Source organism: Phaethon lepturus, unplaced genomic scaffold (assembly GCF_000687285.1).
Source record: "Phaethon lepturus isolate BGI_N335 unplaced genomic scaffold, ASM68728v1 scaffold46810, whole genome shotgun sequence".
Taxonomy (NCBI): domain Eukaryota; kingdom Metazoa; phylum Chordata; class Aves; order Phaethontiformes; family Phaethontidae; genus Phaethon; species Phaethon lepturus.
This window is the reverse complement of record NW_010514975.1, coordinates 1-14,007: the sequence shown is the minus strand read 5'-3', so window position 1 is coordinate 14,007 and position 14,007 is coordinate 1. Positions and strand designations below refer to the sequence as shown.

At 38.9% G+C, this 14,007-nt stretch overlaps 1 protein-coding gene across 1 annotated transcript; it reads right to left on the bottom strand.

The window, feature by feature from the left end:
• Window positions 1-1,812: 1,812 nt before the first annotated feature.
• FASTKD2 (FAST kinase domains 2) lies at window positions 1,813-13,519 on the bottom strand (the record flags this gene model as incomplete). The annotated part of the gene is made up of 11 exons (XM_010294540.1): window positions 12,836-13,519; window positions 12,324-12,427; window positions 10,866-10,974; window positions 9,223-9,346; window positions 6,771-6,910; window positions 6,296-6,468; window positions 5,779-5,942; window positions 4,532-4,753; window positions 3,531-3,615; window positions 2,338-2,452; window positions 1,813-1,887 (listed from the first exon to the last, which is right to left on the bottom strand). Coding segments are annotated over exons 1-11 (1,995 nt in total), but the record flags the coding sequence as incomplete, so codon positions are not given.
• Window positions 13,520-14,007: the final 488 nt, after the last annotated feature.

The window sequence follows — 14,007 nt, the reverse complement described above, 5'->3', positions numbered from 1 at the left end:
AGCGGAGGGTGCAGTTCCCCAGCCCAGGCGAAAGCCACAGCTGACACTGCATTAGCTTGGCTTGCAGAGCTTCAGCTTCGAACAGCACCAAATGCTTTCTCAAATACAGCCCTCAACACTACCCGGCTCTCCAGCAGAGAGTATTTCAGACCTTCTCCAGCGCAGGCTGGGGCTGTGAGTCAGTCGCCAGCTCAGAACATCAGAATGGCTCTGACCAGTCTGCTTCACAGAGGAATTTGTACAGACAATGCTTTCTTAAAGTAGCAGATCCAAAAAGGGGACACAACAAATGTCTCATCAAGTCAAGCAGATGAACTCTGCTCCGGTTGTTAAGTTTTACAATTGCATCAAATCTGTTTCGCTGCACGTGCTCCATTTCAGAGACTGAAATGCTGAACAGCTCTCTGCTTTTCATGCCAGGCTGCCGTGACAATGCTGCTTTGCTTGCACAGTTTCCTTCATAAATGTGCACCATATTCTATCTACATGTTCTCCAAGAAGTTGAGCAGTGATTTTTTTTAAGCACATTGTTTCTTTTTGCCTTATCACTGTAATACCTTTTTTGTCTCATCATTGTAATACTAAATCATGTGTTCACGCTACTTCAGAAAGACAAAGAACATAGTGGTTATAGGTTATCAAGTGAGGCAAGGGCACCACCATTAGGTAGCACACAGTCACTGTAGAAAGTATTGCTGTTTCACTTCACACTGATGTGGCTGTGGCCTCGCTACAGCAAAATTTTGACTCAGGATCCAATTACACCACAGAAGCAAGCAAGCCGTTGTTGGCAAATATAAGTTGAGCATTCCAATGCTCCTAGTAAGCACTTCAGCAACTCCAGCACAACAAAGGTTTTTTACCAGTAAATGTTACCAAGAATGGAAAAGATGTATCAGTTCTCTGCTCCTTCAGCTCAAAGGCCCAAAGCGGCTTTGGACTTCTAGGACTCTGCCAACGTAATCAATTCCACCACTACGTAACAGGCCAGTGGAGATGCATCACAGTACGTAATGAACAAATCTAAGTATTGCAACACCTCTTTAAATAGTTGTGGAGACACTAACATCAGAAACAGAGAGCAAGAGTCAGTTCATAAAGACATGTCAGACCTGTGTTCTTGTAGCGAGAAGTCTCAAAATCTATTACAGCAGCAGTCAGGCAAAAGGTTCAAAAGAAAAAGCATATAGCTAACAGAACCATTATTGGCCTCATCTTCTGAAAACTGAGTGAGATTGGTTTCTTCAGAGACTTTTCACTTAACTTTGGATTTTTTTAATATACCCCTTAGGCTGAGTTATTTACTGCTTCACCATCTACAGTTCTGCATAAAGAACACAGGGTATGGGGGGGCAGGGATAGGGGGGGGAAATCTTTCTAGAGCATATTTGCAGGCCAGGTGCCAAATAGCACTTGAAATAGTCACTTACTTTCCCTGACCCAGCTCAAGAGAAGAAAGACACTTGACTTGGGGTATGACGGAGGGGAAGCAAAGTGAAGGCAGGATTAAGGCATTTCAACAGCAAAAGATTTCCGGGTGCTTTTTGGATAAATTAAGCAGTTCCTTCCACTAAAGAAAACCCACTCCCACTTCACAAAAGAAAACCCCCACTATCAGCAGATATCGCTCACTTTACAAGCTTTTCTCAATCTGTAACATTTTGGAGTAGGCAGTTGTGTATAAAACTGCTTATCACTTCCATTAAAATCTTACATTAATTACACAGGAAAAAGGGAGAACAGGAGACCCAAAATTATTAGTTTATTTTAATTATTATCCTGCACAGTCACTTCAGAAAAAGGGAAAGCATTTTCTGAATAAATTTTTCCTTTCAAAAACTCAACTGCATCTTTATTTGTCATTTCCTGAAACTTCTTGTTCAGGACCTGGAAGAAAGGAAAAGGAAAGGGTACATTAGTTACATTGTTTTTAGCAAACTACCCTGGTCCACAAACCAAGCACTCAGTGATGGGAAGGCCATAGGGAGTCACTGCATTTTGAAAACAAGTTGACTTGAATCATTCATTCTATAAAAATCAGGGCAATAAGCCAAAGTCACGTAGGTACAAAGCAATTCAGTGGCTTGATTTTTTTTCCCCCCTGAACTATGATTATATTTATTTCACTGAAAATGGTAAGTAGTAGCTTGTCTTTTAGAGTTCCTCAGTCCTTTCTCCCTAGTGACACCACTACTACCTTCTAAGTAGAGATGATATACAATTACCACTGTGGAGAAGGCTCACCATTCCCTACAAGGCCTGTTCTACCAAACAAACATACTCATCACTGTGCTGATAACAGCACCAAAACAGAGAGCATAACCGGACTCTTCTTACCAGAATCACATGATAACCCAGTTTATTTAGATGCCGCTTCTTCATTGCCAGCTTCCCTTGGGGGTGCATTGTACCCACACAGAAGGCAGACAGTGGAACAAAGAGAAAAGCCAATCTACAATCAAGAAGAGCAGGGAAGACTCCATTGTACAAATGCAGAGTAAGCATTTTTAAGACAATGATTCAATCATGTCCTTTAACAGTGCAGAATATATAGCTGTCTTTATGGTAGGCAAAATATCAGGACTGCACAAATGTCATTATCCTTTTCCTTCTCCAGAGCTAAGTAATTTACACCCTCTCTTTTTCCATGAGCTTCACACAAGTACTAGCACCTACCCAAACACCTACGGCAGAATTAAGTCCTTAGATCTCCACTACTTCTACAATGACAAGGAAATAGATAATTCAAAATTCTACACTATTTTGACAGCTTCTGCATTTACTTTGCTCCTTTGCTAATATTCAGAATCAGTTACTTCCTGACATAAAAACCCACTTTGAAGGGTGAGGAAAGCTGAATGCCTTGGAAGCCTGACAGTGAGTTTCTGTTACACAATTCACTAGCTCTCCTTTTCCGAAAAAGCAAACTATACAAAATACAGTGCTGTGCAGTGATCCAGCACATAAATATTCAGTATTACTCAATTCTACTTAAGTGTTCCTTAAATGATACATGTCCCACTTCAGTTGACCACTGAGAGGTCATTTTTCTACACAAGATTAAATCAATCACCTAAAATGTGGACATGATGATCCTTTTTATTCAAATTATATTTCAGCAGCTGAATTAATTGCCATAACATACCATTGAGAGGCACATTTTAGAGACTTAAAGAGAATAACTGAATGTTTAACTGGACACACAAATACTTGGAATTTTAAAACCCATAAGCAGCAACTTTTTGGAAGGGATATCAGTCATACTTCAAAACATGTATTACAAAAGTATCAGATTACTGTGATGTTTCCTGCCTCTTTCTCTGAAATGTTGTTTTAGCTTCTGTTAGAAGGCGGCAGTGAGCTGGATGAGTTGCTGCTCTGAACTGGCATAGCAATTTTTGTGTATTTCAGTGAGCACAAATAACAAGTTAGCTTTTGCTTCTGCAAATCGTCAACCAAAGAAGTAACTGGATGGAATACATACAAATAAAACTAGCCTGCTAGAAAAAATACGCAGTCAAAAAAGACACCTTTGAACACTTGAGTCAGCATGATCATCTGTTGCAGCTATTGGGAGCACTTTCTTTCTGTCTGAATCCATTCTGATTTCAAAATCTGAAAACAAAACAACAAAACATTTAACACTGAAAGAGATTACAATTAATGTTTTCAATACAATGTTTTCAAATGAACAGCTCATTTGAAAAAATTGATAGACACCATCACTGCTCTGTTTCTAATTACTGTTCTCTAATAATTTACATATTACTGATGGCTTTTCTGTCCCTGCAACCAATATAAACAGCTATAGCTTGCACATCTCCAGAAAAAAAACACATTTGCTTTTGGAAATTGTAGATATAGCTTCATGGGAGTGAAATCATAGTTTAAAGAAACTAGTCTTGATCTCAGTCTGTCGTACCTAGTCAGATTTTCCTGTAATTCGATTCCTCATTAGAAATACTTAGGAAGAAAATTATTACAGATACGGAAAAATTGGTAAGCTAGGTGGCTGGCAAAAAAATAAGCAATATCAAAATGTGAAAGAAACCAACTATTATGAAACAATCACCTGTCAAAGAAGGTCATATCCCATTTGATAAATGAAAGTAGGACCCAAACCTTAACCAGAGCTTCAGAGAAGAAACAAGTCAGAGAACAAAAGGCGGCTGCTGTTTGTCTTTGTTTCTAATGTGATTTAGTAGTAACATGTCAACTCTCTAAAACAGTTGGCCATATTGGATTTATATACAATTAACATCTGCTTGGTAATGCTTAACAAAAAGTCCAAAGCAGTTTTGTGAATAAGAGCAATCATAAAGTTTTAGTAAACTAACATTAACACTTTAACAGAAGCATCCTAGAAGGTAACTTTGGTTAACCAATCAAGGACATCATCTGTTAAAATACTGTGTTTTCAAAGTGTTATACTTTTAATCACTTGCACCCTGCACAAATTTGTTACCACCTTATTATTTTGGAAATTATAAATCTACATTAAAAAGAATATGACAGTAATTTGACTTCATACCAATATGATATTTATATGGCAGCTGAACATTTTGCCGAAACATGTTCTCGTCTCCCAGAAGTTCTATCAGTGCCTCCCGAGCCTTTCTGAGATTAAAAGATACTAATGAGGAGAAATCCTCAGTCAGCACAAATGCAGGCTTCGTGAAGGAAGGGCTATCGAGTTCCATACATGCTTTCACACAGCGAAGCATCATTTCCTTTTGTTCTTTGTAAAGATCACCTGAAAAAGGATACAAAAAATATTACATCCAATGTATCATTCCACAGAATCTTTCATTTTATTATCATTTATAGTTTGTTCTGGCAGAGCAAATGAATTTCAATGTAAGAATCAAAACCCAATTGTTTTTTTCACTGAGTGTTATTAAGTATCTTCAATATATTGCTAAATATACACCATCAATTCACTAATTATAATATTAAAGTCTACAGCTGGGACCTGCCCATTTATCCAGTCTTTCCCCTCTACTGTACACAGCTCTGTGCATGCAATCAATTATTACAGGAGCCTTAAGGAGAATATGGAATGACAGAGCAGGTATAAAAAACATTTACAAAATCCAGACAACTAGAAGGCTATTTATAAAACAAAAAAGGGGTATCAGACTTGGCTGTAATCTTGAAGCCGTACTTCAAGAATACTAAGCTGCACAACCTCTAAGCAGTTACAGCTTTACAGCTTTCAGGTTCAGTCATAGCAGGCTCAACAGCAAGACACAGTGTTTCACTCTACACTGAATTTCTGCTCCACTGAACTACTCTACTGGCTTTAGAGAATTGTAATGTGGAAACCAAATTCTACTACAACCCATTCCAAGTTCCTCATTATAACTCGGAGCAGTCAAAAAAACCCTTTTACTCATGATTCCAGGTACTAAAGTTGGTTTACAAAGGCTAAGACTTCCTGTGTCTTTAAAAGTGCCTGAACATTTGTCAAAGATAGAACCCCTGGCTCTTACACATTTCTACCATTTCCACAAATCTCATATTCACCTCTCTCCATGTGCACGCCTACTGTCAAACTTTTGCCACCATGGGACCCAAGACAATAAGCCTGATGCCCTAGTGCAGAAACAGGTCACTTAGCTCACCATCACTACGTTAGCTTTGTCTTGAGTACTTCAAATTTAATATTAATCATGTTTGCATTCTTTAATTTCTCAACTTTTAACACAATTACAACAAATTATGTACGGAGGCAGACTACCCCTTTTAAAATAAGAACATGACAAAGTAAGGCCTGACCTGACAGCAGAAGTTCAATCCTGCGGTCCTTTTGCAGCAGCTCATCAAGTGCACGATGAGGAAGATATCCTAAGATGCAAAGTGAATACACTGCTTTCAGCAGGTCTGTGTTGGAAATCTGAGGGAGGTACTTATTCAAGCAGCTATGAAGAGTCTCAAAAAACCTTGTCCAAAAGCAGAACAAAAGTATCTAAATACACATATAAGGCTATATAGGTTTCAAACAAAAATACAAGTTAGAAATCTTTATTAACTTGCATAATCATATGTTATATAATCTAACATTAGCTTTTGGTACAGCTACCTATCAACAGATTTAGTAGCCTGGTCAATCTAGAACCAAGGTCTCCATTTTCAATTACAGAGAAAAAAAGTAAAAAGACACAGCAAATTTACCTTACTGATTAATAAAACAGGATTATGAACTCTTTCACAACTGAAATCAAATACTTGTTGCCATACATTACTCTATAATGACTACATAATGTATTATCAGGAATTCTAAATGAAAACCTACAGGTGCTTTTGGCCTCTGGGAACATAGTTGAGTCGTGAATACACTCGGAGAACAATCAAAAGGTTTTTCAAGTTGAGGAACTCAGGGTCTTCTGTCAGCTTCTCAGCAAAAAGATCCATCAGCTCACTAGGCTGAAAACCAAGTGTCTCGAAGGCAGAAAGAAAAAGGATAATCTAAAAGAAAAGATTTTATGAGGTCAAGAAAGCCAGTAAAGTGGATCCTACCTGTTAATTTAATAATAGGTACTTTTAATGAAAGCCAATTTTTCAAACCGTAACACCCCTTTCATTTCTTATTTCTTTATTCATCAATAAATAGAAGAGCATTTTAAAAATTTAACTGTATCAACTTCATCAGATTGGTATTCCTAAAAAATCTGTTCTTCAAAGACCAAACAAAAACATGAAGAAAGGCAAAATGGAAAGCACCAGATATTCTACTAGTACCACTATAAATTATGTGGTCTCAAACTCACCTGTCTTTTGTCCCAAAGGCAGGTAGTAGAATTAACATAGTCTGCTAATGTTGAAAACAGTTTTACATTACGGTACTGGAGATTGTAACAAGCTTCCAGAATGAGAATTAACTGCCGAAATGGAGCATCATGGACATTCTCTGTAACAGAGGAGCAAAATAGGACAAATGATACAAAGCAATGGGAGCTACAGGTCAGAGACATTGTGGGAACAGTTTGGCTATGGGATGGAGGAGGGGGGGAAAAAAAAAAAAATCAGATAAGGAACTGTGGAACAGGCCAAGACTAGCTAGGCAAAGTCAGCTGAGCTAAAACACATGAAGAAACTGAGAGGTAGAAGAAACCAAACTGAGTCAGGATCAAACTAGAAGGGATAAATCAGCAAAAGGGAAGAAATTAACAAAAGAAGCAAGAAGATTGTGTTCCCAGAACATCTTCTGTTCCAGGATTCTTGATTTTCAGCATCTGCCTGCACTCAGCATGGAAACTCTCAGGCTAGCCCCTTTAGTACTGACTGAAACTTTGGGCTGTCCACCATGTCAGCTGAGGGAATAACAAAGAAGTGGAGCTAACTCCACACAATGAACAATAATTCATTGCAACAATAACTCATTAATCAGGTATTAGCACATGATTAAATTTACAATTTTTTTCCCATTTAGCTTTACAAAATGGCAAGAAACCACAAATATGAGCCTATGTCTAAAAAGCACTAAAGGCTGTCAAGCACTAAAGAATTAGTGTATGCCAAACTGGAAAATATGGAACCATAACGTAACCCCCTGGCATATAAGCATGATGACACAGATTGAGTGCTAGATGACAACAGACTTCTGCACAAAACTGCTGCTTCATCTGCCATACAAGATGGACCGACTCCTGAGATGAAAAAGATTAAGTACTGAAGAACAGAGCTCTCTCCTGATCATCCCACTTTGTTTGCTGCAATGAGGGGCACACATATCATGAAATACAGTGACTGCAAGAGAAAAGAGCATAGCTACAGTAGTAGGATCAGCACCCATTAAAACTAGACTTTGTCTTTTCCTCTGCCAGAGGACTCAAGAGGATAGCAGGAAAATAACTGAATTTGACTCCTCTGAGTTGTGCTCAGTGATTTTCCAGGCTGAGCATAACTGAGCACTGTTACGTCATTTCTTGAAGTGCTGAGTGCTGACAACTGTGATTGAAGCCAATGAGAGCCTTACATCAAATAAAGGGATTTGTAATGCTAGGTATTCTTAAAGAAAACAGGCTAAGGGAATCTCATATTATTGGACATTTTGACCTTAATCTCTCTCGCCTGCATAATTAGAAAATTAGTATCACCACTGGGTCACTCCCTTGCTGCTGCAAAAATTAACTCAATAAGTACCTATGAAGTACACAGTTACTACAATGCTGGTCAGGTCCCCAGATACAGGAGTGTGGGAGACCTTTTCCCAGCAACAGCACAGGACCTGGAAAACCTGATGAAGAATTCCTTTGCCCCATGGGCCCCAAAAAGTGCCCCTCTCTCCTCTTCCTATTCCATCTCCAGCCTCTGATAGGTGTCATTTCTGTCCAGAAATTAATCACTTTGTCCCTGGAGCATTGTTTGCATGATGTGCAGCATGTAAATCCTGAGAACATGCACTAAAAAATGCAGAAAAAAATACTGAGTAGCTGCTCACTCTGTGTGTGCCATCTAGCCTGCATACTGACTGTGGTGAAAAGTCCTATGGGAGAAGCCAGTATGTGTAATTAAAGACCATGTTGTAACACATCTGAACAACCAGGACAAATAAAGGCTGTACAACAAGCCCAAACACTCCTGGTTTATTTATGTTAAGAATGCTATTTTGCTATCTTAGTTTTTTTTAGACGCAAATTCATATGTATTTTAAGTGTGAATCAATACATACTGACCATGTAAACTTAAGAAATGTATTGTAAAGGTATGGAAAGAGGTGAAAGCTTTAGCTTTCATTTAATTTTTTTCTGGGCTGCAGCACGATATCAGTTATTAAGCAGCATTCAATAATTAAATCCAGTTAATCGGGGAAACACTATGTTCCCTTTAGTTTATGAATGAATCACATTAAGCCCCCAACCCATCCTGTAAGATGTCCACTTCCAATTCAGATTTGTTTTAAAAGTTTATCTGAAATGTATTTTTTCTTGCTAAAATTCAATTCTTTTTCTTAAATTCAGCATACAGAAAAATGCAAAGAAAAATACGTAATTCAGGTAAATGTTAAGAAGGGCAGAGTTGACAAGAGCTATTTGCTTTCATTATTGATCAGTAATTTTCTGCCTTGCTCCTTGTCAGATGGCTCCACATTACTATAATATCCTGTAAAACAAAGATGTTTCCTGAGTTTTAAAGGAAAACAGAAAAGGGAGATGACACAATAATTAGCAAGAATTTGGTATAAGGAAGGGAAATTTAATAAACATATTTTTTTCTTACCCTGGATCATTTCACTGCAGGCGTTCAGGATTGGAATGGAACAATAATTCATTGCAACAAGAGCCAAAAACACACGCAGAGCATTCGGGAAAGTCAGATGGTCTATCTCTTTCAAAACTGCCATCTAAAGTGAATTAGAGTTTGTTAAATCCTTCATTCTTCAGATGCATTATCACTGCTTTGTGGTGAAGGCATTTTCACCAAAACCTTCCCAAATTCCTTAGCCCATTCAGAATTACATGAAAGAAAAAGGAGCAACAAACAGCAAAAGCATAAAGTAACTACCCTCAATTTCTTAATACGCAATTATAGCAGAACAAGTGCTCTAGAAGCACATCACTATGCCAGTTCCCAGCAATTTGCCTTTATATGTTTTTTTAAAAGAAAGAAGTCTCAGTAAAGCTCATTTCCAAATACTGTGAATATGTATCTTCTACCAACTCTTTAAAAAGTAGCAGAAGTAAAATTGTCACAGTTGACTTACTTAATAGTACTCCAATGACTGTTTTGGATGCGCGTGAAAGCTGTAAGCCTTCAAAGTGATCCAACGGCACACCAAATGGCATATCTTTAATACAAACACCCAGCTACAGATGTGGACTGAGGCACAGAAGGTCAGCTCTGATGCCACAAAAGAGACTTCATTTATCAAAGCAGTAATTACATTGATATAAATGACATTAAAAATGAGACTACAAAGTATATTGGCTATTAAAATGCAATATTCTTACTGTATGCATATCAAAGGTTAAATACAAAATGTGTCTACAATAGAAATTACACAGTATTAAAAATAGCACCCTGTAGGCTCAGAAAATTAAGAGCTCCCTTCAGTTAACAAACAGAAATATTACTTTCCTCTCAGTTCCGTACTCTACCACATCTTCAGCCAGTTTCTCACCATCTTGTAAAAACTGGTACCTTTACAATTTACTTACACCTAACACATTGCATGAGCCCCCTGCACTGCTCTATTCTTGCTCAGTTTCCCATCAGTAGTATCCTCCCACACTTCCTCATGAATGCTATTACAAACTCTGACCTCAGAGTCCTTCAGCTATTTGATGAATACGCTAGCAGGCCCTGTTTGAAAAAAATGTCTTTAACGGGATGAAACACAGTATGCCATGACATAAAACCTATAGCCTGCTCACAAGCACTGTATTTCCCAGGGGACCTTTCAGATACACAGAAGGATAAGGCCATGAGCTAGGTGAGTTCTGGCATCTCACTCACATCGGTCCTCTAGCCCTGTACCATTATTAGACACAGCATCATCACAGGATAGTTTTTTGCCTTCTCGTCTTTCAGCCACAAGCTAGGCAAGGGAATCAGGAACAGCCTGTAAGTTCTTCTGTGAAGTACCACATGGCTAACCCAAACAAGAGGTGAGGGCACTGCTATTTTACTGCCTCAATTCCTTCTGTACCATCTCCACTGCTTTCTGCCCCCTTTCATGGCGGGATATTCCCAGCCTCCAAATTTAAGTTCTTCCTGCAGAAATAGCTGACTATGATTCACACAGCAAATTCAGTTAACCTTTTTTTCCTCTTTGAGTGTCTGGAAAGAACCATACACAATTTATAAACAACGCAAAAGCACAGGCTTTGTGGAAGTGAAAATGAGCCTCCAACTAAATTTACCTCTAATTTCTTTTTCAGAAAGACTGGAGCATCTTTTCCCATGCATTTCATGAGGTTTTGCAGTATAAAGATGTCTCTGATACCCGGAATGCGCTGCTCCACCAGTAATCTGATGAAGAAACATACACAAGGCCTTGAGCTAGGGAGAGCAACTGTTTAATAGAGCTTTCCTCATTTCAGCAGAAACAGGTAAGTACCCCCATTCTCCCTCACGAATATAATCCTAAGTCAAAGCTGTAATTTCCTGTTCCCTTCCCACCTCCTTTTTTCCAAGGCTGGCATAACTCTACATGATGTAGCTGCAGCACGGATATTTTGCACATGGAAATAATTATATATGCTTTCTTAATGTTATCCTGATAGATGAGTGTTGTTGCTGATACATTAACAGCAAGGACATCTGACCAGACTGCACATGTGACAAGTGACTGAGTGCTGTTAAGTCTCAAGAAATTAAGTCCCTTCTACAAAAAAAAAAACCACAACCCTGCACATTTTTATCACAGAATCACCTATGTCCATGCAAGTTCTGAAACAGCTAGGAAACTTGGGGATGGATGCTGACAACAACTTGGCACAAGTGAGGAAAAAAACCAAACAAGCAGTGCTGTGGGCTGCAAGAACAGAAGGTGGTATCATAACACAGAGGGATCACAAGCACAAGATCACAGAATCACAGAATCATTAAGGTTGGAAAAGACCTTTAAGATCATCAAGTCCAACCACCAACCCAACACCACCATGCCCACTAAACCATGCCCTGAAGTACCATGTCTACATGTTTTTTGAACACTTCCAGTGATGGTGACTCCACCACCTCCCTGGACAGGCTGTTCCAATGCCTGACCACTCTCTCAGTAAAGAAGTTTTTCCTGATACCTAGTCTGATGGGAGTGAGCAGATTGGTTACCCACATAAATCTCATTGGCGCAGAAGAAAACCACTATGGCCAGAGAAGTTATTCTGATAAAGCGCTACGCAGAAGGCATTGCTGCATGCACACAGTCTAAACTTGTCTTCATCTTAATTTTTTCCTACTAAATTAAAAGAAAATATTCCTGTCTGTTAAACAGCACTTTTCATCATGATGAATCAAAATACTTCATAAAAATAAGCTAGTCTCATTGCCTCCTTTCTACACACGGGTAAAACAGAGGCATAGATATCCAAAGTGACTTGATGAACATCACAAAAAAAAACACAGCGGTGGAGCTCCAGTCAGAATATGAATCCCCTGCAGAGCAGTCCAGCACCCTATGCCATCAGAAGCCTTTCTGCTTGAAACTGCAAAGACAATGCCAAAAATCAGCGTCTTGTACAGCTGTTCACTCATGTGATCATTAAGGTCCTAAAACCACAGTATGTCTTTTACGCACAGACATTCCCTCCATGATTTCCAAAATACATATATTGAAACATTTAAATATGAAGAACATGTGAAAAATATATTTTTCTCACTGTAATCCAGCTTGAAGAGCGCTCACATTCTTGTCTTTATCCATCCCTGCTAAAGTGGTTGCCAAAACTGAGATGCATCGGTTATCAAGTTGATTGAGCTTCTCCTGTTGAAGAGTTTTCACAATGTCAGATTACTTCAGACCAGTAAATGTTTCAGAAAAGAAAAACTGAACACTCTTAAATCTGGACCTGCTGTCTTCTCTTTGCCCCCAGAAGTCAATTCATAAGCTTTAATTCTGCAGTGACCTACAAGGTCTCGTATCAGTCAAATTTAGTTGATTTGAAAAGGGTAATGAATTTTGAGACTTCTCTCCATTAAATCTGTTTGAAATCAGGCAGTGGTTTCAAAAGTTAAGGAAATTAGAAGTACACACAAACACAGTGGGAGCCCTGTTTCCATGCAACATCAGACTAAACCAGCAACGTGACCCAACTCTCTACGATGTTGTACAGCCTCCCAGAAGTAGCCCGAGGTTTCAGCCCAAACTTAGAAGAGGGATTTTGATACTTACTTGGCACACTCTCACCAAAGTCTGGACTAGGAGAGTGTTCTGAGGAACACCGAGATTCACCACGGCATGCAGACTGAACACCAGGTCACCCCGCATCATCCTTCTGGAGTCCCGCAACAGCTGCTGACAAAGTTTGACAAAAGCTGGGTGCTCAAAGATCAGCTGCTTCTCGTAGCGCTGCTGGTCTTCAGAGAGGTTTTTGAAGAGCCTCCATAGTGTAGTTAAACAATTTGTGAAGTGCTTAATGGAAACAGCAGACTCTGAAACCAAGTCCAGTACATCGCAAGGACAGGTACAATTATGGAGACTATTAAAGAATGGTTCACTATGATCCATTACATTCTTCACTTTGAAGCTCCCAGAATCATCCAATTTTTCAAGTTCCAAGGAGCTTTGGGGAGCCTGCTCACTCACCAAAGCCTCTGTACTCTTCTCTGGTTGTATTTTAGCACCTGTGCTAACAACATCTGTATTTTGAGATAGAAATCGAAGAGATGATCCATGAAGAGAAGGACAAATATTTAAAAATAATTTCCTGAAGTTCACATTTTCCAGGGCATCCCTGTATCTCCCAATCCATAAAATGTGTTTTCTTGTTGTGGCTGAAGATTTGGGAGTGAGCACAAAATTGCACCTATGCATGCATCTAACAGTATTTAACAAATAACTTATTTTATTATTCATGTTTGCTAATTTCTCATTAATAGATTTGAAATACCAACTCAAAGTAAGGGATCCGGTGAAATTCTACCAGTGGACGCAGTCAGGGAGAAACTGCGTAAGATCACTTATCTGTAAAAACAATTGAAAAGTATGGATTAGTCACCAGATTTTCAATTCCTAAAGTTTCAATTGCCAAACCTATGCACATCTTTTACAGGAAAAAAAGAAAAGCTTTCAAAAAAGATCCTTGGAAAAAGGATTTGCAGAGGGACTTTTATTGGGTCTTCTACATTTTAGTCAAACATCTCAACACAAGGCTAACTCATCCTGGGTGTCAACTCTTTTCCCTTTTTGACGTTTTAACCAAAAACGATGCCAGGAGAGAGTCTTTTCCGAACTGATGTTTCTGCATGCAGACGCGTCTCCTGACAGGGCTCTGATGGGTCACTGCCAACCGTCCGCTCCCATTAACGGAACCCTGCCCGGCTGCGGCCACAAAGAGCCTGTCC